The 24,824-nt window shown below is 42.8% G+C and overlaps 1 protein-coding gene across 1 annotated transcript in view; it reads right to left on the bottom strand.

Annotated features, from left to right (window-relative positions):
- Positions 1–24,824, bottom strand: part of slit2 (slit homolog 2 (Drosophila)) — an 84,030-nt gene that overhangs the window by 16,421 nt on the left and 42,785 nt on the right. The window contains exons 5-23 of the mRNA XM_058640174.1: positions 17,818–17,889; positions 16,730–16,801; positions 14,913–14,984; positions 14,546–14,709; positions 13,927–14,065; positions 12,723–12,794; positions 12,491–12,562; positions 9,753–9,824; positions 9,327–9,470; positions 7,582–7,745; positions 7,233–7,256; positions 2,882–3,032; positions 2,687–2,761; positions 2,330–2,473; positions 2,053–2,196; positions 1,793–1,959; positions 1,537–1,669; positions 411–479; positions 4–63 (exon numbers count right to left, since the gene is read on the bottom strand). Coding sequence (XP_058496157.1) covers positions 4–63; positions 411–479; positions 1,537–1,669; positions 1,793–1,959; positions 2,053–2,196; positions 2,330–2,473; positions 2,687–2,761; positions 2,882–3,032; positions 7,233–7,256; positions 7,582–7,745; positions 9,327–9,470; positions 9,753–9,824; positions 12,491–12,562; positions 12,723–12,794; positions 13,927–14,065; positions 14,546–14,709; positions 14,913–14,984; positions 16,730–16,801; positions 17,818–17,889 — 2,010 coding nt within the window. The remainder of the gene's footprint in view (positions 1–3; positions 64–410; positions 480–1,536; positions 1,670–1,792; positions 1,960–2,052; positions 2,197–2,329; positions 2,474–2,686; positions 2,762–2,881; positions 3,033–7,232; positions 7,257–7,581; positions 7,746–9,326; positions 9,471–9,752; positions 9,825–12,490; positions 12,563–12,722; positions 12,795–13,926; positions 14,066–14,545; positions 14,710–14,912; positions 14,985–16,729; positions 16,802–17,817; positions 17,890–24,824) is intronic.

Below are 24,824 nucleotides of genomic sequence, written 5' to 3'. Positions count from 1 at the left end.
AGCTCGGACATGTTACTGAGGCTGTGGTTGGACAATGTGCTGATCTGGTTGTTACTCAAGTCGCTGAAAAGGAAACGATAACAGAGACATAAAACACACATGCATAAACAAACAGACACACCCGCACACAGAGAGACGATGTGCAGTACAAAATAATCTCCTTCAGTCTGTAGTTGGGTGGTCATGCCCACATCACGGGCCAAACCAGCTGATATTAACACAACAGCACAGAAGTCTGACAAAAAAATACCAGCCAGTTAGTTTCAGTCTTCAAAAAAAGCTGAATGTACAGAACACAGGCCAAGACCAAAAATCTTACAGAGAAGTGTGAAATTAAGATGGCAAAACTCCAGCTGTGTGAGTATGTGAGGGGAATATCTGCCTGTCGAGGTTTACTGGGTGAAACTTACATCAATGTTAGTTGTTTGTAGTCGGACAGCTCCGCGGGAACCTGAGTGAAGTGGTTACCATCCAGGTAGCTGAGAGAGAGAGAGAGAGAGAGAGGGAGAGAGAGAGGGAAAGAGAGAAAGAGAGAGAGAGAGAGAGAGAGAAAGACAAATAGGGTTGATGTAAAGAGGAAGAAAATGAGAACGGAGAAAATGAAGTTATTTAACCATGTGGGAAATTCCTCATCTCCAGTAGTGTGAGCAGTCATTACTGCTCGAGCTATAATAAACACTGGAGTTTAATATCCTCACAGGCATCCTTAACACACACGCACACACACACACACAATCACAACCCCAAATTACTAACACCAGAAAAATGCTTGGTCTTCTTTTCTATTATTTATTTATCTCCTGTGAGAATATGCTTCTTCCAGTATTAAAAAAGACATCATTAATATGCTGGATTAATAGAGTATATTAATGTCACACATTGAAAGGTATAGTAATAGTCTGTGTGCGTGTGTGTGTGTGTGTCAAAGTATGTGTACCTGTGTGTTTCAGCTTGTGTTGTTTTTCCGCATAAATTCTTTACAGTCAAAGCTCCACTGAGTTAAACTAATAGTTTAAGTATACGTGTGTTTTCACAGTGAATGGGTGAAGTATTGTGGGCTCTCAGGGATTCTGAGACTATACTTAACTAAGGTCAACAGAGGGAAATAAAAGTAGTAGAAGTCCTGCTTTGGAGATGTTTGTGTCTGTCCAGACTAATATACAAAATTCAGGGGAGGAATTAAAAGGCACACAATGTAGGATTTCAACCTTCAAATAATGTCTCGAAGATTATTGTGATGGTACATCAATTTACAACAGGGTGAATGTCACCTGCGTCAAAGCTTGAGCAGGTCTGCATCACCTGCGTTAAAGCTTGAGCAGGTCTGCATCACCTGCGTTATATAACTATGTAACTTAATGTTTCAGGTCCATGCCACAAAGCTTTCAAATTCAAAGGGTATTATGTCTATTTCTATTAGGCTGTGACAAAAAAACTGTCACAATGACCTTGGATGTTTAAACGTTGGCAAAGTTGCTCCTGTTTGAGCCAAATTTGAAGTGGAAAAAAGGAGAAGAAAAAACGTGGTCAACTTACAGCTCAGTGGTTTCTTTGGGCAGTCCCTTTGGCAGTGTGGTGAGACCCTTGTTGCTGCAGCGCACCACTGTGTCCAAACATGAACACTCTGCTGGGCACCTCAGCACTGGAGAACAGCTGTTCTCATCATTACCTGGTTAGGAGAAAATGAGCAGAAGTACATGAAGTGAAAAATGATGAAAGATGAGGAAAGCTGTTACTGGGAGTCATGTGTGGAACTGCAGTGTAATGTGCATCTCTCCCCCTCCCGTCTCACCATCTTCACAGGCAAAGTCCTGCACAGCTACATCCTGGATGGGGATCTCTTTCAGGAAGTAGGGACTCTGGCAGCGAGGGTTACCCGTGACGATGCGTTTCCTCCTCAGCCAATCCCCGAGCCAAGCCAGGTGACAGTTACAGTTGAAGGGGTTGGCCAGGAGGTTTCTGGAGGACCACAAAAACCAAAGAGGTTGGAAGACTTCAGAGATACATTGTTCTGCATTTGGGTTTTGAGTGTGTGATGTCGTTTGTACTCACAGTGTGGACAGAGAGTGCAGAGTGTCAAAAGCCCCGGGGTTCATGGAGGTGATCTGGTTGTCGTAGAGCGACAGGAGACGAACTGAGCTCAACCCCACAAAGCTGCTGTTGCTCACACAGCTGATTCGGTTACTCCTCAGCATACTACACACACACACACACACACAGAAGAAACATGTAGTACACATACTTGACATGAAAATAAAATAGCACGTCATTTAGCAATCAATTAATGACTGATTATTTGTCGCAGCTCTACATTTGTGTGTGTACCCACAGCGTGCGGAGGCCGCTCAGTCCCTTCAGCATGTGGTGGTGTACGTTCTCCAGTCTGTTGGAGGTCAGAATCAACTCGTTGACCCCCGTGGCTCCTTCAAATGTTCCCTCCTCTATGTCAGTGATACGGTTGTTGCTCAGGTTACTGTAACAACCGGGAAGCAGGAGAAAGACGAGCGAAGGAGGGAGTAAAAATGAAAAGAGTGACAAAAAAATAAAACAGAACAATATGAGGATGTGAAAGGACCGTATAGATATAGAGAGAACTACACGTGGTCACATGTACTGTTCACATGATATAACTGGATTATGACTCTCAACCAAGTACATGTTGTGCTTTCCAACATGTCTGACTTACATCTTCCTCAGCTGAGGCAGCTTTTTGAAGATGCCGGTGGCCTCGAGCACAGTGAACTCATTGTTGTTGAGACGCCTGAGAACAAGGAGAAGAAGAGGTGGTCGGAGAACAATTGAAGAAACGGAGACAGAAGAGGAGTTGATAAAGGTCGCGGCACAGATTTGCTTTGTGCTTGATGAATCCGCCATGACTCACAGTTCTGCGGTGTATTGAGGAATGTGATCTGGAATTTTGGTGAGTTTCTGGTTGGAGCAGTCGACCGTCGTGCCCTCACAGCGGCACTTCTCGGGACAGGCCAGGTCAGCGAAGCAGTCTCCTCCGAGCTTGCTGCGGTAGTCCTCAGTACCTGGTCACAATCACAATCGCACGACACATAGTGAATGCCCTCGCCATGCAAGAGAGGAACCTCCGCGCTCACTCGTACGCGTTCCAACGGAAACTCTGCGGACGGCCAACGTTAAGGTCACGAAACACTGGTGGGGGAATTTCTGAGACACTGCACATCGGCTGTGCTGCTCTCGGTCAGAGTGGGAATTGCGAAAATGAACCAAAGATGTTCAGAAAACATTCTTGATTATGATCACAGGCCGCATTACTCACAACAAGCATTAGGAGCCAAGTCTACAAGACATACAAACTGTCAAGAACGCCAAGACATATGGCGCACGCGCACACACACACACACAAGAACAAACACTGGAGTGTCTCTGTCCTTTCAGAGTGCAAAGAAGAACTGTTAGTGTTAAAAACACACAGCACAGAAACATACGCACATCCAGATCCAGGCAGTCATCTATCAAACTGAACTCTCTTACACGCACACACACACACACACACACAGATAGGTTGCAGGACATGACAGGAGACTGCTGTCTCTTGCGTCTTGGCCATGCTGTAGGGTTTCGCAGGGCCGTTCCATGGTGCTTGACAGAACCATGTTCCACTATTGGAACCTGGCAGCCACATGGTTAGATCAAGCACAAAGGAACAACCTGCTGACTGACTGCTCCTCCGCTGGAACACAGGGATGGGAAAGATCGAGGGAGGAGAAGAAGAAGAGAGTCGGGGTTTTACTGGTGGGGAATAGATGGAGTAGAGAAGGGCATAAAGAAGGAAGTAGCGTAGAAGGCAGGTGGTAAGATGCGGGGAGAAAAGCAGGAGGGAAACAGCGTTGGCTTGGTTAAGAAAATGTTTCTACTGGAGTGGAAAGAGAGGGGAGAAGAGGATGAGAAGAGGATAAGCTCAAACGGGGCCATGTAGAGAGTGTTAATATGACCAGGACACAGCAGGGAGGAGGGAGGCAACAGGAGAGACTGGAACATCTAAAGGCATCTAAACTCACATACATGTCACAGGAGAGCAGGAGCAGTGGGAGGAGAGTTACAGCAGCGGCAGCAGCAGCACTGAAGGCAAGAGAAGCACTGACTTCTACAAACACACACGCACACACACGTGCACTCACACACGCACACACACACACAAATTCAGAAATACACGCATCATTGTGTGCTCGGGTGTACACTTCATAAATATCATCAACCATGTTTGTAAACAAACGAGAGGAGTCACAGGGGGGTTACAGTTCACTGTGGAAGAGGTCAAAGGTCAGAGGCCAGGTCAGGGACGAGAGGTGAGGGATTTAGGGGCGATGCAGAATTGTGTGTGTGTGTGTTACTTACAGCCGACATGGTGGTGTACTCCTGAGTGTGTGAGAGAGGCAGTAGGAAAAAGAAGAAGGGATTTCACTGGTTTATCGTTACATGAGAGAAACTGATGAAAACTGAGGAAAAAAGCTGCAACTTTTTTTGTGTGTGTTTAGACCTCAGGCAGAAATTCATTTGAAAGGGTGATGACTTTTGATTTGGAGTTGGCATAGCACATACCGACCGTGTCTGAGTGAGTGAAGAGCAAACGATTCAAACTTGTGCTTAGTGGGACTGTGAAGTGACTAAAGAGCACAAAACAAAAAGGCTATTTTAAACCCTCACATATGCAAGTGCATTATTATTATTATTATTATTATTGTTCAATCAGTCACTTTAGCAGGTTTAATCTTCACAAGACTAAAACAACATTTGGTCATGAGTGGGGCTGGGTGGGTGATATGGCCAAAATCAGTTGATATTGACGATTGTCACGACAAAATGTCAGATAATGATAACGATAAAAAAATGTTAATTTATGGACTGAAAACAACAACAACAATGTGTGATTGCATAATGAATGAATATTATATTGCTATACAGATTTAAGCAGCATTAATTATATTTATATAGAATAAATGATCTCATCACATAGAGTATATTATTATTGAAATGCTGCCTCTACCCTGGTTATAGTGTTAAAGCTGGAATTACACCAGAGTTCAGTTCTGTTCAGCTTCTGTAAATTAAAATATGAGGCAGAATCAAAATAATACACTGTGAGATAATGAAAAAAATAATAAATGGAGGGTATTTAGATGTCTGCATCTAAGGCATAATACTGAGGTTGTACCACGGAATAAAATGTGTTTATTAAAGTTTTCATTTGCAAATGTTTTTTAAACTATTCAGCTTTTCCCCATATGTGGTATCTGGGCTTTGAAACCTCTGTTCCCCTGGTGGGTTTCTGAGCTAATGACTGCGCGCACGTGTACACACACACACACACACACACACACACACACACACAGTGTGCAGCTGTGGTAATGACTGCCTTTAGCCCTGCTACTGATCTCATATGCACGTGTGATTTGCATATTTTACTGCACCCCTCTGAGTTCGGTAACTGCGTGACCTTTTGATGTTCCTGTAGTGGGCGGAACGGACACGGACACTCGCGGACGCGCGGCCACGCATTAGCTGTCATTAGCAGTGCTATGACACAAGAAGAACTCGTATTAAATGTGTTGTCTGTGATAGCTGCACCAATTAACTCATATTCAAACTGGCATGTCCCACATCCAGTTGACAGTGACTGGTACTTTCACAGGGAGAAGGAACCTCAGGCCCAACAAAACCATTTGATCAAGTACACAAATGAATAAAGGTCAGCGTCTTTCAAGGCCAATCTAGGGCACTGTAACAGTTGGAAGCCACACTGGCACAGACTCCGTTTGCACTTAATTGCTATGATTTGCACTATTACTGTTGATTGTGTGTGATTATCTGTAACTGCATGTTTTCTTTCATTGTTTGTGCCTGTGATTATTTGTCTGTCCTGCACTGTGAGTAGTGATCTATGTGATTTTATCGCTTATCGGGATTAAGAGCACTTACAATAAGTTCATCGTGGTGAACGAGGAAAAACATCAATATTTCACGGGAGTGATGAATAAAGTGTTTGTGATCTATTTCTGCATCTTTCCCCATGACTTACTATTGCTTCATTCATCATCTATAATTTTATTAAATTATTTTTCAACAAAAAAACATGTATCATGGAGCGCTGCGCTTGTTTAAGGATCGATAAAGAATTATATAGCAACACATTTTTTCAGTTTCAGTCAATCTTCTTCTTCAACGAGGAACAAGTAAGCAGAGCCTATGTTTTTAATTTATTACTGTGACCTCAACTCCTGCACTTTAAATGTCAAGCAAACTCTATACACTGTTACATTATTGTTTTGATTGTTTCCTAAATCTCTAATATTTACTCTGACGTGTGCTGCTGACCTCTAGGTCATATGGTTAAAAAATTCAATCATCGCAACAATAATAATAATAACAATCGTTGATCGCACTTGTTTTGGTCAGGATAACCGTGAGCACTTAGTATGATACGATTTAATATGAAATGACATTCGCTTTCACAGGTGGAAGTGACAGACTGACAATAAAGACCGAATTGAATTGAATAGCAAAGAAATATTAAAGTAAATCTTTCACAAGACGGTGCTCTGACAGACGTGATGATATACAGAGATGCTTTGTGGTGAGGAAGTTTAACAGCTGTCCAGTTGAAATTTCATTCGGAAGGAGAATTAAAAACAATGTTGTCGGTTTGCCGCAGAGGTTGTTACTGATATGGAAGAAGATGCTTAAAACCAAATTAACCGTTTCTCTCCTTCTGGCCCAACAAGACTTCGAATCACTGCCACGGTTGATATGAGGGAGGAATTCTCGTCTTAACAAGGTAAATTTGAGCAGGTGATTTTAACTAAAATCAGCCGTGAGAGTCATCATCATCTTCTTTATCACATCACATCTGACTTGAGTGTGATAGACAGTATGTGTTAAATAATTAATTATGCCCTATGAAGGATGTTCTAAAAATTTTAATTGGCCCACGAAAGGAAACAGGTTCCCACCTCTGCTCTCTTGCTAAGGTTATGGTTACTATTAAAAACCCAGTGCAAGGACAAGAGCGTGATTATGTGCTGCCGGGTCAGACATGATGCATAATGATGTACGTGTACATTAGATCATTAGAAGATGTTCAGCATTCAACAGGTGTAAGTCAAGACAAGTCATTCCAAGTGTCAAGAGAGTGCGTGTAGCATCCGTGCACCATGAGTGAACTCACAACCTCACACACACACACACACATGCTCAGTGCACAATACCTGGAATGAAATACTGTTCTCTAGCTAATGGAGAGACAGAGAGATCGAAAGTGAAAAACAATCCAAGAACAGAAGACAAGGCTAGATGACATTATTGTTTGTGTCTATCATTGTGTTTATTATTGTGTGTGTGAGATTTGAGGTCAGTGGAACGAGACTGGAGGAGAAGTCCCAACAGACACAGAATGAAAAGACAGGAGAGGACTTTGTCTCATACACTATATCAATCTATGTGTGTGCATGTGAGCGTGATTAGAAGCAAACATTTCAAAGAAACAGGCCATATCTGCATCTGTAGGAGCTACTGTATGTGGGCATATGTCGGTGACGCATACACGTGTGTTTGTACCTGAGCAGCGGAACTTCTTGCTCTTGATTTGTCCGATCCGTTTGTTGGCGAGCCGTCGCGGGCTTGTGCAGCGCGCACCACTCGTTTCAATGGGATTGTCCTGCAGGTAGTCGGCCAGCCACTTCAGATGGCAGTCACAGATGAACGGGTTCTGGGCTAAGTGACTGATCCCACATGCAGGGGATACAAAGAGACACAGACGCTGTTAACTGTAGTTACAGTGACACATATGCAAATGAGGTTAGTACAACTGTACTTTTGATTTAAATCATGAGTGAAACTGTGTAACTGTGCTGATAAGAACACATTTAAGCACTCACAGATCATGAATGACGCCGGCCATGTTATTTGAAAACTACACTCACTGGTGACCATAGACTTTACACAGTTTATGCAACTGTAAATTCACAGAGCGGGGACTTATTGGACGATACCAGCTGTCAATCACACTGGTGTCCACTCATATATGCCATACTTTATCGTCTGTTTTCCTTTAAATGGGAACATCGTTTACAAAATGCACATCTGTTAAAAAGACCTTAAACTTGCTCAGGAAAATGTTTACTGAGAAATAGATTCATTTTCCCTTAGACTTATTTTTGTGACCAGTGAAGTCGCCCCCTGATGGCTAACTTGTACTTCCCTCTTACTTCCTTGGCCTCACTTTTTAAACTAGGAGATCGCACCATTTTATGTCTACGGTCTATGCTTGTGACTCATTGTGACTCACTTACTTTTGGCCAGTTCAGATCAATCAAAAAAAAAATCTACACATCACTGATTTAAATCAATTATAAACCCTTTCCAGGCTGACCGGTTTCTACTTGTCAGCAAACAAGAGAACACACACGAACACTATGTGGATAAGTTAAGTCCAGGGTTACAAGAATAACACTTGCAGTCCCTGTGCCGGTCTACACCAGAGTATCCCACCACACACACAACAAAGAAACCTAACAATCATCAACTCTGTGGTTAGTTACAGTATTGTGCGAAACTCTCAGGGCATCACCAGCTTTGTTGTTTTTATATCTGGCAAATTCTGTGATCATTGGCAGAAAGTTGGTCTTATATATTTGCAATTTGTTTAACTCATACATCATAGACCTTCATCATGGCATGTATTCTTATTTTAAAACAGCATACATGTGTGCTCCAGTTTCTGGGTGTGAGAAACGATCATAATGTATGGTCATTATATTATTGCCAAAACAGCAGACTTATATCGATGGACCACCTGTGCAGACTGTTTATTATGACCCACAGCTATGTTTTGGATGGCTCCCTCTGTTGTTGTAGCCATGGTGACGGAAGCAGAGTAGAAAGTCATAGTATAAATGTAGCTGCGACCGTGTTAGGAGGATGCTTTGGTGTCGTTTGGCGGGTCAACACAACACAGGGCTGCTTCTCATTTCCAGTTTGAAACTGATAGTTGTCTTTGTTTGTTTTATCCATGACCGCTTCACAACCATAACCACATGTTTATTATTGTAACCATGGTGATGAGGGATGAAAAGAAGTTGAAAGGAAGTACTTATGACTGAAGCCTTTCCTTTAAACTTAAACCAAGTTCTCTGTTGTGCCTAAACCCAACCAAAGAGTGAATGTTTCATAAGGATTGTGTTTATGATTGTAATCATGTCGATCTGCAGTGGTGCAGTTATGATGACGGCTGCTGAAACTCAGCATTTTACACAAAGTCTGTGTGTGTGTGTGTGTGTGTGTGCGTGTGCGTGCGTACATACAGTGTTTGTATGGCTCTCAGTGATGAGAAAGTTCCTTTGGCGATGGTCTGGAGCTTGTTGTCATACAGTGAGAGCAAATTGAGGTTGTGAAGGTCCTGAAATGCATCCACACGCAGACATGCTATCTTATTAGCATTCAGTAACCTGGGGGGGAGAGAGAGAGTGAGAGGGAGAGGGAGAGGGAGAGGGGTAGAGGATGAAGACTTATCTTGTTATTGTTCTTGGATGAGTGTTTCAAATGTCAAAGGTCAGCGACGACGACGTTTAACCACGTCTCCACTCCGATTACAATGTTTTCGTGAAGCATTTTCAAGTAGAATATCAATGGGCTGAAGTCGAGAACTGAGCTGAAAATAACTTTAAAGCATCTGTGTGTGTGTGTGCGTGCGTGGGCATGTGTGTGTGTGTGTGTGTGTGTCCTCTCACAATAGCTGCAGAGAAAAAAGTCCCTCAAACAATCCTTTGGAAATCTCAGTGATCTTGTTCCCATATAAAACCCTGTGGAGAAAAAAAAACAAGAAAAACTGCATTAATGATGAATAAGACAAGATATTATACAATAATATTAGACAGAATATACTGAAAAAGGATTCCAAGGAAGTATTGTCCATATTTACTATCGTGGTACATGGAATAAGAACAAGTTATTATATTGTCAAATATATTTAACATGGTGTTTTGCCAGTAACAAATGTTATGTTCGCGTCACATTGTAAAAGACGTGAATTCGAAGCACCCTGTGGGAAAAGTCCCAGTAATTCTGACTCTCTTGAACAGCTGACAGCTGTAATGACACAGTGAAACACAGAAATGTCCAAAACCGTGGCAAAGTGGCTGCAAAGCCATTTATCTGCAGTTCCATCGAAACCACATTAAGCTGCAAAATATCCAGTCACACTAGTAAAAGCTACTCAGTCTCCACCACTGCATTACTGCATTTAAAGATGTGTAACATGATAAAAGATCAAACCTGAGCTGTTTATTTGGGGTGACCACACATCTAATGATAGTGGAAATAATAATGAACTGCTTCTAAATTAAACTGATGGGAGTTTTTACAGTCTTTTTAAATGTCTGTCAGCATCACATGAATGCAGCAAAAAACTAAGACTTCAGAGAAACACACAAGAAACCATAAGAACACAATCAAAGATTAGATAAGATACGATGGACTTTTCTTGGCCGTCAAGTTTAAAGCACAAACACAGTGATACCAACACAAACACCGGCTCTGCGCCAACACCTGGCTGTATGAAAACACTCAGGACATAAAATATAACTTGTAGTGAAGGCTTTTCATCTAAACGTCACAATGAAACGATCCCCACATAAATCTGGCTGCAGCTGCACAGTGAGGAATGTACACCGCTATCAGAGAAATGCTTTTTATAAATACATCAGATTATGTACACAAACAGGTCAAGGCTGAAACTGCCACTGCTCTGCCCAACAAATACCTCACACACACACACAGAGAGTTAGTGTTAGTTATCATTCATCTTTACGCTCCACGCTGAGTTGAGTTGTGGATGTAGGCAGCCTAAAGACATGTGTTTTAGATTGCTTTTATTTCATTGTGCTGAGTGGCCTTCCCTCAGAGACCTGAGGTTGGGAAACCCACGGTGCGGGGAGTGAACGCTTCATTTGTCTCTCACACACATTAGCCATTAGCACGTACTGTTCTGCAGTCGCCCTGCCACGACCACCACACACACACACATACACACACACACACACACACCAAATATAGACCAGACTATGTCAAGTAATTCTGGGTGGACAATAAAAAAAAAAAGCTACAACATTTTTACTGCTTTTAGTACTAGTATTTTGTTAAAGCAGTAGTTCCAAAAAATCTTCCACTAAAACCTCCACTGATTGTGGTTTTCCATCCCATAACCCCGTGGGCCTCCGCAGCGCTGCTGTTGATGTAGGCCTGCAGCGGCTACGAGCCGTGACGTAACACTACGCATGCGTCCATGCTCCTGCCTGCAGAGGCAGTGCTGAGGGCTCAGATTTTAGCTTCACCGAAGGCACGGCCTAAAGTGGACATCCCAATGTTTCCTTGTTGGCTCACCGCTCTATTGTTGATCGAGTGTGTAATGACCACGTTTGCACACACACACACACACATAGTGCACATACATGCACAGAGACATGAGGTTGATGGCTCATTTACATCCTTTCAAACCAAACAGTGACACACAATGCGCACACAGTGCAGCTTAATGTGAAGGCCACACTGTATGTGGTGTGTCAGCATGAATGTGTGTGTCCCATTCTCTCTGTGGTGAATGTGTAATGAGGTGGCAAAAGCCTCCATTCAGCAATTCAGCATTTATGAATTATTGACTTTGGAGAGACGGGGACCTTAATATAACTCCTTCATGAAATAACTCGACATCCCTGTGCTGCACCGCTCGCCATCTTCCCTCACAAAGCTTCACATGCAAAGCAGATGGTCTAACCGGAGACTCATGCCGAGGAGGAAGACACCAATAGTGCCTCTAAAAAAAAACTGTTCAAAATTCAAGTCTTCCCTTGAGCTTAGATATCGTAGAGTTACTTTTTACCTCAGCGAAGGAGGCTTTCTGCTTTTGAATGAGTTTTTCTGTTAACGCAGACATTAAAGGAAAGCTTTGAATGAAAATATCTGTGGATGCAAGTTATGACTTGAGGAAGAGGATGATTACATTGCGGCGATGATCTGGACACAAATCCAGGAGTGAACTGACACTGTGAGACACTGAATGGCCCTGATGGAGGTTTGCGCTCTTTGAGTGCTTTCTCTACGTTACATGAGGAAAAGAGCACTGCGTTGGGGGATTGATGTCATGGAAACCACTAGATATGAAGCGTTGTGTCACTTTTAAGGGCACTGTGTTGTGAATGCATTCAAACTCTGCATTTAAATCTGATAATGGACACAGACAAACATTTGAAACTCAACAAAAACAAAGCTCCAGTATTTACAGTAGGGATTGGTGTTACACTGACTACCATGACGTGGATGTGTCTGTCATCGGAATAGCAATTTTTTCCGACACAACCTGTAACCAGCCACGTTATCGTCTGTCGTTTCTGCGGACATACTTCCCGGGCGATTTATTGTGATGTTTCGTATAAACTACTTCCTGAATGCAAACAGACAACACAGTACTCACAGAGAGTTGAGGGAGCGCAGACCTTGAAAAGCATCCGAAGCCAGCTCCGAAATCTGGTTGTTACTCAAGTCTCTGTGAAGAACAAAGCAAAAGGAAGAAGAGCGGAGAGAAGCGACGAAGCAGAGACAGAGAGGGAGAGAAACACAGAACGTGTGACCCAAACAGACAGGAACAGACACTGTTGTGGATAGTTGGCAGGGAGCACAATACATGTGTCCCTTCATCTACTCACATCCTGCGTAGCTTCTTATAAGGAGAAAAGGCCCCAGCTGGGATCACCTTGATGGCGTTCTGCTCCAGTCGGCTGGAACAAACACACACACAGACCATTAACATTAGTCCTATCACCAGCAGCTATCTCCGCTGTATCGCTGACTGCTGCTCATTCCCCCTGGGTCTCTGGGTTAGGGGGAACATTTGCAGATAAGGGCCTTTGATGACCAGTGCCAAAGTCTGTCACATTTCTCTGATCTTTTGCCCTCTTTCACATGTGTAGAGTCAGAGGCGCACACACACACACAAACAGATTAACTATCTTGGCAATGTTCCATTAAATGCCAGTCGGACTCTGCGTCAGTCAGGCCCAAACAAATCAAGGCCAGGGGAGAAAGAGAGAGGGCAAAAGAGACCCAAACAACTGTTGTCTAAACATTTCAGATGTTCAGTCACTGTGACAAGAAAGGCGGCGGAACATGATTTGCAAACCAACCACTTGATTGTGAAACATTTCCCTAAGATGAGTTTGTTTTTCATTTCTTCCTCTCCGCTCCACTGGGTCGATCTACTTGATCAGGTTTAAACTAAACAGCAATTTCAACTTAAGCCAAATGATGCAAATTATGTTAGGGGCTACCACAGTATTTTAGAATCCAATCATATACAGTGACATAGTTTTTTTTAATTAGTTGAGAAACCACTTAGTTTCAGTGGTTAGACAAAGTCAAACCTTGAAAAACTGAACATTTTATATGTCCAAGACATATTTTTAGTCCTAGTTCATAAGTAACTTATGTCTGAATGAAGTTCAAGTCTTGAGCTTCGGGTCTATATCTCTGGTGGTACTTTGTCATCTTAAGTGTGCTGGCTCTCCGCCTTTTCTTGATGCTCCCTTTAAATACAGATATGATCCCTCTTGTCCTTCAGATTAATCTTTTGAATCTTCCTCCCTCATCCCTTCATTATTTTCTTAAGTAGGGAAGAACTGCATGACCAAGCTTTCTCATTTCACAGATGTGTGGTTTTATTCTACTGCACAAAAAGAGAGGATCAGTGAAAATAGAGAACGGGGGAATAGGGAAAGAAAGACATGGCACAGAGAGATGCACAGCAAAGGAGCAGCAGCAGTATCACTGTAGAGCGTGTGCATATGTGAGTTGTTGTGCATAAGTGAACCCATCTGCATGTAGAGTAACACATGTGTGTGTGTGTGTCCTTACATCTCAGTAATGGTTTCAGGCAGGTTGGTGGGTATTTCTGTCAGTCCCTTTCCTCTGCAGTCCACAATGTTGTTACTGCAGGTGCACGACTCTGGGCACTGTAACACACTGCAGGAGGAGAATGACGACGACTGGTAACCTACACGGAGACAAAGGGTCATCATTATACGTGAATAACAGGTCGTGGCTGATGTGAATCCCACAGGCGGGGGACGTTAAAGCTGATAGAATCCAAAGTTTGAAGCAGCACCCAGAGCGGGCATAACAGGCGGGCAGGTGAGAGAGAGATGTCTCACCCAAATGGGATATTGTCTGTGTCTGTTTTTTGGTTTTTTTGCTGTTGCAGTAGTTGACGTTTTATTTAAAATAAGTTATAAAAAGCCAATTGGTGCATATTTCATCAAGAGCATGGGGATGAAGCTAAGTCAAGCAGAGGAAGATGAGTACTTGCCTTCATTCTCATCTTGTAAAGCATGAGCAAAAGATGGAGCAAACACAGTGAAGCACACAAACACACACACACAAAATAAGTTTGCCACAATTTAAAGATATACAGTAAAGCAAAAACAGTTGTGCACGCACGCCACCGCACACGCACGCCTCTCACTTCTCAACCTACCTGTGCAGACAAACTCTTTCTTCTGCACCTCAGCCACGTTGTGCCCCCTCAAATGTGGCGGCGCCATGCACTGTGTATAAAGTCCCAGACGGGGGCGTTGTCGCAGCCACTCTGACAGCCAGGCCACGTGACAATCACACTGCAGGTTGTTGGAGTGCAGGCGACTGTGGGGGGGAAAGAGGGTGGGGAGAAGAAGAAGAAGGAGGAGCAGGTGGATAAAGAGGGATGTGAGTATGAAGTGATTGTAGAAAAGAGGGCATTGAGAGGGGGAAGTAAATCAATCAATTGTACAAATAGGCAGCGATGAGAGGAATCCTCTCCCTCGGGTTAGGGTAATAGGAACCACATACTCTTCGGTGCCACTTACAAGGTCCTGAGCTTTGGCATGTGGTTGAAACTGGCCACAGACAGTCGACTGATGTTGTTGTTGTTGAGCGTCCTGAGAGAGAGAGAGAGAGAGAGAGAGAGAGATGCCACACAGACTGAGTGATCTGTTTTGGAAATCACAGGGTCGTTGCACTTCAGCCTTGTTTATAACTCTAAGAAAGATCAATGAAGAGCCTAATAAATGTCGAACGACAATTACTTTTACTGAAATGACTGCAATGCAGAAAAGGACAGAGGACGGTGGAGGAGTACGACCGCTGTGTTCTCTGTGCCCACGCAGACCTGGACAACAGATGCTACCAAGCTGCTCAGTCACAGTTGTTACAGTCCACATCACTATGTCATTCACTTATGTTTCTGTGGAGGTGCATGCCGCGCTTTGGTGTACGTTACACTGCGCTGTAGCCGCCGGGGCACGAATTCAGCACAGATGTAAAAACTGGACCATGTTCAGAACCACAGAGTGATGAAATTGGATTCTAATCCAGTATCTTGCAATCAGTGTCACAACTACTTAAAAACGCCGCTCAGGATCAATCCTGACAACAGCTTTGTTAAGTACAATATGTTTTGTTTTTCTCAACAGCACATACCTCACCTCTCAAGAATTTCTGAATTAACTGCAGAACAATGGTAAGAAATGTGGGTGTCGGTGAATTTCATCCTACTTTTAAACATGGGTCTGTTTCCAACATGTGTGAGTTACATTTTTTAATTTTCATAGAAAACACAATGGTCATAAATATGAAGAATTAAAGTGCAGCCTTTGCAGTTTACTAACTGTATTGTTTTGAATGGCAATTTTGATTTAAAGATGTCTATATATACCCCGCCTATCGCACAGCACACCCGCGATCCTCATGTGGAGGAAAGTTTAAAGTGGATGGATGGATGGATTTAAAGATGATTAATTGTTGTGCCCTAGAATCCAGCATGTGTGTGTGTGTCCTGCTTTTTTCCCATGCCGACAGCCGCTATTCAAATTAGACAGTGGCCCCCTGTTACTGATAGAGATACATAATGAGTGGTGATGGTAATTTTAAATAAAGGATAATTGTTGTGACAGCTGAAAAAATACAGAAAAAAGAGTACACTCCATTTAATATTAAGAGTTGTACAGAGTAGCGGACTTCTTTAAAAGGTTTGAGTATTTCACCGACAGCTTCAAGTGTTGGAGCAGCTGAAAAATGGCACAGGTTCTTATCGACTTCCTGGACATCGTTGTGAAAATGAACGCTAACCCACACTTAACTCTTAGACGGGTCAGTGTAGAATATTGTATGTAGAAGCTTGCATTCAAACTTTAGCAAGATGGCACAACTGCAATGATGCCCTGCTTATTTACAGTACTTTTGCAGACATTTAACTAGGCTGTTACTACATTTTACAACTACCACTGACAGCTAATAAAACTCCCCATTAAAATACAGTTTGACTCCGAAATCACAGCAAGCTCACAATGAGACGTGGAAAAAGTGAAAAAAAAAACAAAAAACAGTCCAAACACAAACGGGCTTCTCAGTGGAGTCACACTGACTTGAGGACAGGAATAGGGTTTGTTAATGACACTCATGGCATGGCGACCTTGTTAATGATTTACATAATGGCAGTCACACTATAGCACCATCCATTAATTGGTATTTCTGAAAATATATGAAAGCACCTTTTTTTTTCCAAATGCTGCACAGGCAATGCAGTGTTTTAAAGGTCAACAAGGATATTGGCTGCTTCACATCCCACTGCTGCTCTTCATTCACTCCCCTCCTCTACTGTTAGGAGAAAAAAACTGGTACTTACAGCACTTCCAGGTCACGTAATGCTCGAAAAGCTCCATCCTCTATACAGCTGATGTGGTTGTAGTCCAACTGGCTGCAAAAACATACACACATGCACAACAGAGAAAAGTAAAAAAACAAAACAAAAGAGAAGGTAAAGATGTTCTATATTACATCTTGAAGTGAATTTCAAGTTACAGATGAATATGCGTTAACTCCACCAGCAAAAGTCATCGATAACGCCAACACCCATCTCCCTCACACTTGTTCAGTCTCTTTAGTTCTGTCTCCTGGGCTCTTTGTTCTTCGCAGATGTATTTCTCAACGTATTTATCTGTGGATCTATTGGCGAATCCTGCTCTCTCCAATCTGACGTCTAATTTGTATGCGCCGCTCTTTACCTCTTTCACCCTTCTCCCTCTCCCCCTCTCTCTCTCTCTACCTCTTTCTCAGAATTGCTTTGCTGAAACAATTTAATTAAGACATAAGGACAGTAAATCATGTGCTGTCACCTGCATGCTAATGTGCCTGAGTGCATGCGCACGCACACACACACACACACACATCTTCTTGTTTGACTATACTCTTACTGTATTCCCCATACTCAAACCCTAATATGGTGGGGCCCACAATTACTAAAACAAACCTCCACAGACCAAACTGCCCTGTCCTTTTACAATAATTGCAAGACATTTCAAAAATAAATTATCTGATGTGGGAAAAAAAACTCAGGAACACAGGATGCAGCGAAAATAGTTGAAAAATCCATATCTATAAAATTACTGCTGGGCAATTACCTGCGAAAATGACCAGCAATTATCTTTAATCATGACCGTGCCTCATGACAGAGGCAAAACAGGGAGGAAGCAACAGAAATGCAGGGACATCTACACACACACACACATACACACACACACACACACACAGGCAGGCAGCTAACGAGCAGTGGTGCCAGTCAATACAGCAAACAGGAGGCACATGACATTTAACACAATGAAATATTGATGCACAGCCACATGGGGGGTTTATGCACATTTGCAAACATGGAAAAGAAAGTGACGGACGTGCAAACAAAACACACCACCACACACAGGACACAGGGCCACTCACAGGTTCTTGATCTCCACGGCTCCCCTGAAGGCTTTCCTTGGGACCCCTTGAATCTGGTTCTCACTCAGATCACTGGACAGGTAGACAGATGTGGAGAGGAACAGGGAACAGGGAAAGAGGCGGGAGAGTTAAGACAGGCTGTCACAGAGCCACTTGCACTGTAGCACAAGTAGTTGATGCAATCTTCAAAATGCACTGGGGGGGACTTCAGAGCCAGACAAGATCATCTGCAAAATTGAGTTTTTTGCAAACAGAGCACTTCTTCACCAAATATAATCAGCTGTCTCTATTCATCTCTGAGTGTTAACAAAAAAAACATTTCCCCTGACAAGTGTCCGCATATCCGGAGCCAGAAGAAATCCAATTGTCGGCTTTGAGCATCTATCCAAATCAGTGATGCGAGGCTTTGAATGATGAAACAACCTGTAGGGGGCAGTAGTAACCTCTGCTTCTGTCAGCTTTCTGTTCCTGCTCTCATAGCTCACACTCATCTCTTCATCACCCTGCCACCCCCTTCCTCTGCTTTTAAGGAGTAAGTGATGGATGGGTGTGTGTGTGTGTGTGTGTGTGTGTGTGTGTGTGTGTGTGTGCAGTGGGTCTCTATGGAGATTTAGGTTCAGACACTTTAACTAAACTGCACTTTGAAATAATAATAAATAAAAATAATCACAGTAACTCTTCTGCAGTGACTTACCCACAGTACACGTGTGTGTGTGTGTGTGTGTGTTGCACCTGCACATGTACGTGTGAGTACATGTGAGTACATGTGAGTACATGTGAGTACAATACATACACACAATATATAAACGCAGTCACATGCGTGACCAGGTGTCCAATTTGGATCAAATCTGTTGCCAAGTGAAACTCGTGCTGGCAGTGGTTGATATAGCAACTTGATTTAGCAAATACAGACACACACGGCTGCTTAGGGACACGCACACACACACACACAGTTATGAACATTAAATGAGGTGCGAGAATGTCTGGAGGATACAGATGTATTACAAGATGTAAAATGCAGGTAGGAAATAAATCAGGACATATCAGCTCATCCTTAGAGAAACGTTATAGCTGGAAAGTGGACGTGAATGTCTCTGTGTTTTCTGCCACAGATACACAGGCCCATTTTCCAGACGGACTCTTTGACCTCTCAACACTGACCTTCCAGCGCTTGACCCCAACGGTGTCACCGTGACCTCCACCAGGCTAATCGGCTAAAGGCAAATGCCCAGCCACATTCCTCACATTCCTGTGGCCGCGATTGTATAACGGCGTCTGTAGGTAACGTTTGTCACCTGTGCGTTCACCTGCACCATCGTAATCCTTTGTTTCCAAGCAAACAGACAAATTACAGAGCGGCATATCCCTGGGAAAAGTAGAGTGGCTTTATTCTTTTACTTAAAGACTGTGTTCAGTCAGATTTGAAATCTGACTGGTGCAAAGTAAACATGATGCACCCCTCTGCAAGGATTAACTCAAATTTGATCAGTTATTGCACCAAAAGTCAATTATTATCACTAAATCTGTGTCACATTCAAAACATTCCTCCAGTGTTCCCGCCTTCATCTGATTCATGAGCAACAAATGCAAAATAATAAATAACTTACATACAAATTAGGGAATTAGCAGAGTGATAAGTTAAAAAAAACCTTTAATATTTCACTTGCCAACGCTTTGGCGTAATGACGACATGATTTAATAGCCATGAAATATTAAGGGATTTTAACTTATTACCCTAAAAAGGATTTGGCTACCCAAGCTGACATTATTCAACACCCACATATTGTGTTTTAAACTTATAAACAGCATTTTCATTCAGAAACTTGTACACAGTGAGTTTGTGCGAGGCTTTAAAATTCTCTGGTGCTGAGATCAGTTTGTGTGATCCTGGTATAAGACTTACCAAACAGAGGCAGATAAGAATGGTTCACCTTCACACACACAACACAAACACATATGTGATTCTCCTTATGTGTGCACACACAAACACAAACACACACACACACACACACACACAGCGGCTGGTCTGAATCAAGACGAGTGTATCCTGATACTGTTTTTACAGGACCAAGGGGGTTTGGAAAACAGCTGTGCTCTTTTAACTGCTGGAACTCTGAAACCAAACAAATATTCTGAAAGTGCTCCTTAACCCTGCACACGCACACACACGCACACACACACACACTAAGATTTGCACAGCTTGTCTTCTGAGAACACCGACTTTGACTTACCCTCGCCCTCATTGACTTTCACTCATTTTACAGCCTGAACAAACGGTTATCCCTAAACCATAACCAGCTAGTGTCTAACATCACCTTAACCTTAACCACAATCCAAAATATTTGCCCTAAACTTAACTAGTTCCTCCGAAATGAGGTTTTGCCTCATCAGGACCAGGTTTTTGGAGTCCATGAGGACTACTGGTCCTGACAAGGTCAGTGTTTATACCACAAAAAGGTCCTAAAGAGGCAACACACACACACACACACAGATGCAGTGTTTAACTTCCATCTACCTATCGGACGCAGAAATCAGTAAACACTTGTGAATGTGCCGTGTGTGTGTGTGTGTGTGTGTGTGCAGTGCACGCAGTTGACAGGCTGCACACAAACATCACTGTCACCTACAGTCAACTAAACTCAGCCGGAGTGTGTTTACTCATATACTTACCATGTTCACTGGGGAACACAACACACTCTGCTGGGGTGCAATTATTGTCACGCTGCTACAGTAAACACCATACAGGGGCAAGGTGGAGCTGTGTTATCAGTGTGTGTGTGTGTGTGTGTGTGTGTGTGTGTGTGTGTGTGTAAGTGTCTAAGATATATATTTATGTTCTGTTGCAGTTGAGTTGATTAGAAATTGATTTTTCCCGTACATCTGTCCCTGTGATCTACAACATGCAGAGGGACATAATACAGGCATGCACATGTGATTGGCAGTTTGAGTTAGAGTGGAGTTCTTAAGGAAGTGCAGGAGGACACTCTAAACCCTGACCAAGAGAGAGAGAGAGAGGGAGAGAGAGAGAGGGAGGGAGGGAGGGAGGGAGAGAGTTTTAACTCAACTAAGAAATTGACTTCTTAGAGAATTAAAAGTGGATTTTCTTCCTCAGTTCCGCACCAAGGCACCTGATTCAATTAATCTTTACCTAAATCATTAAGTGGGCATCCACTCTCACCCACCGCTGTTGGCCTCTCCTCTTCTTTCTCTTAGTACTTCTTTAGTACTTCTTTCTCCCCCCTTCGATCGCTCCCTTTTCATCCTCCGCTCAGCGTTACTTCCTCTTCTACCAAATTGTTCCTGTCTTTGGACTTCCCCAAGGTTTAACCCCTCACCTCTGCCCCTGTGCCTAAACCAGGAGGTTAGCTTCATTAAATGAGGCTCCTGCTGAGCTGTGTGTGTGTGTGTGTGTGTGTGTGTGTTTGTACTTGTATTTGTTGCCTCTTTAGGACCTTTTCTGACACAAACACTGAACTTGTCAGGTCCAGTGGTCTTTATGGAGACCAGAACCTGGTCCTAATGACACACTAAGTTTAGTGCCTGCAAGTAGAAGACAGCTTTGTTGCTTTTGTCAAACTCTGTGATCATTGGCATTTGGATTGGAATGATGTAAGTGAAAGTTGGTCTTATATATTAGCAAACTGACAATTAATTTACCGCATACACTAAATAAACCTGGTGTAACAGAAACAGTAGGACGAACACAACATTAATAAGGTTTCCACTACAGGGTGGTGTTACAAAAGTGTAAGGTTAGCTCACTCAAAAATACTTGACACTTTATCTTGTTAAAGCAGCAAACATTCTACAGGTGCGCGACATCTTTTCTGTCCACATTTAAACATCTTTTCTGTCCACATTTAAAAGTGCTCAACAGAGTATAAATCAGGCTTCAACACACTGAGATCGGATACTCCACACTGAGCGCCCATCAATGGGCTTTTGTCTGCAGGTTAAAAAAAAAGTTGGGGGAAAAATAATGTAGTGTGAAATTATGAGGACAGGTTCAAACGGCTTAATAATGGATGTGACACATCATTTCGCTGTTTCACAGCAGATAGAATCCGAGAAATGTTTTTTTCCTTGCTTCCTTTCCTCATTTGACTAATTTTCTCCCCTTGGGTCACCCAGGATGTATGTCTGTGTGTGTGTGAGTGAGAGTCAGATCTCCAATGTTAAGAGCTTAGTGCTACATTTCTAAAGGGTCTTTTCAGAGTGAGAGGGGCTTTTGACGCCCTGCGTGTCAAAGAAGACCTGGGCATGAAAGAGCAGCACTTAATTCTCACTCATGCACCCCCTCCTCCCCGCTCTTTCTCTCATATTGGACACTCACACACAGTTTTCTGAACATATTCTGTACAAGAACCTTTGGCATGAGATTACAATCCCAGGTCCAGCGTACTGCAGATACATGTACATATATCTGTTTGTGTTTGAGTGTGGTCAGAGTTGGCAGAGCAGCCAGTAAATCAACTTATTCAAATCTCTTCTAGAGATCTTAATCCAATTAACTATAAATAATCTGTGAATGGGCAGCAAAGGAGCCGGGAAGACTGAAAAAGTAAAGAAAGGATCATGTAAGCAAGCGACAGCAAAAATGTGAATGCAGAAGATGGATACTTAAGAGAGAGGCAACAGGTTTCAGGTTTTCCTCGAGGCAAATAAAGGACAGGATGCTCAGGGACAAAGACCAAGATGAAACTGCAATTGTGTGCCATGAAGTGGACCCCCAAAGATCACACACATTCTGTGTGCAATTAGGAAGAAAAAGAAGGAGAAGAGGGGGAGAAAGGAAATAGAGGAGCGGAGGCTTACTGAAGACAATACAGAGGATTACTGAACACACTGGGCCAGACAGGCACCTGGGAATTCTGAGAACTGTGTGTGGTTGATGAACGTGTGTGAGACGGTGAGCCATGTCGTCACGTTGTGGGTGTGGCTTTTAAGACAGTGGGGGCAGGACCTGATAAAAAAGTTGTCACAGTGTTCTTCCACACAGAATCACACATCACGTCCCCCCCACACACACACACACACATTCCCTGCTCTTTCAGCTTCCTCCTTCACTCTCTTCTAAACTAATATTGACTTTGCTCATGAATGACAAATCTGCAGTCTCCCTCTCTCTGCCTGTCTTCCCATCTCATTGTCTGGTTCCCTCATTCACCATCATGCCTCACATACTTTTAATTCCAGGTAAGAGGGTGGGTTGCTATGGTTACTGGACCTGGGTGGACACCTAGGAGACACTTGACTTGACAGAGTGAGTGTCCCCTGTGTGTGCGTGTGTGTGTGTGTGTGTATTTGTTATCTCTTTAGGATCTTTTCTGGCCTGAACCCGTGCTGCTGCACAATCATTTCCCAGTCTGGGATCAATAAAGTACATATATTTATCTTGTCAGGACCAGAAGTCCTCATGGAGACCAAAACCTGGTCCTGATGAGGGAAAACCTCATATCTGAGGAAGTGGTTATGTTTAGGGTTAAGATTTGAATTGTGGATTGGTTAAGGTGATGGTTAAGCATTAACTAGTTATGGTTAGGGTTTGGGTTAAGGCTTTATTTAGGTTGTCCAAATTAAGTCAAAGCAGTGTCCTCAGAAGAATAGCTGCACAAACTGTGTGTGTGTGTGTGTGTGTGTGTGTGTGTGTGTGTGTGTGTGTGTGCATGCTCGGTTTACAGGAACTCTTGTGGTAGCAGCTATGTTATTTTTCTTGCTGCTTTGCTAAGGAGTTTTTATTTTGCAATGTGTGTCTGGATGCAGACAGGAAAGCCAAGATGATTGCTTGGTAGAAATGCTACATTCTGCCTACAGATTTCCTACACAAATAGCTCCCGCTCTTTCCCTCAGCTCCCAATTGTCTAGCGCTGTGTTCCGAACAAAGCCAGCAGTGAGTCGCTTATGAGACGATCGTCTTGTTGCTGAGGAAACAACATATTCAACATACATGCATACATACATACGTCCAATCACATCTCACAGGTGAAAACTGCAATGCTTAAGAAACGACACGACGTGTAAATCCAGACTGCATTACGTAGCTTTCCAGCCCAGGAACAGATTTGTCAGCAGTCTGAGACCATGACATCATCAGAAATGTTTACACATGTAATTATAGACAAGTGAGGAAACACACACACACACACACACACACACGGGAGGAGGAATAGACAGTGGCTTGCAGTAATACAATAATTGCATATGAGGAGAGCTGAGAAGCATTTAGTAATGGGGACATAGTTTTCCTCTGATGATGTTGAAAGGGAAACAGACTGATGATAAAATTTAAAGCTGCTTCAACCAAGAGACCTGTCATATTGTGCACCTGTACTGCTCAGCCTGACATCTTAAAGGTCCAGTGTGTAACATTTAGGAGGGTTTCATTACTGAATGTGTTCAAGTATATGTGTACAACTGTATTTGCATTCAAATACATAAATCATTTGGGGATTTTTATGTCCTTTTTTTATGAAGGCCAGGGCCTTGCTTTACGGTGGCCGCCATCTTGTGCCGTCTATGACAGGACGAAAGTTGACTTTGGAAACAAGGGAGACTAAGATGGAAGGCTGAATGAAGACTCTTACTTTTGTTAGAATCTGCAATGCTTACACACTTGACCTTTGATAAACGTGCTCTTCGTGTCTTTTTGCAGTACATTTCTGCATGGACTCAAAGTTAAGTAAGACTTTATCCATTTTCAATAGGGCTCAACAATTAATCGCAACACGGCCTACGGCAAATTTTCAAAATCGCAGGAGGCGCAGTATTTCTTAAAGCCAAAAGGTGTGTCTAATTACTATTTTAGATTAAATATTGTCCTGACCTGTACTACACATCATCTATCTTCTACAGAACATCTTTGTTCCTCACAGATCTGCACAAATATCACACAGTAATAATTTTAACTACATTATTCAACGAAAATGAGAATAATTATGTAAAAACTACCATTCCCTTTCATATAACGAATCATATTGCAATTGCAAATTCAGTCAAAAATAATCACA

Source organism: Solea solea, chromosome 10, assembly GCF_958295425.1.
Source record: "Solea solea chromosome 10, fSolSol10.1, whole genome shotgun sequence".
NCBI classification, from domain to species: Eukaryota; Metazoa; Chordata; class Actinopteri; order Pleuronectiformes; family Soleidae; genus Solea; species Solea solea.
This window is presented reverse-complemented; position numbering and strand designations above follow the sequence as displayed.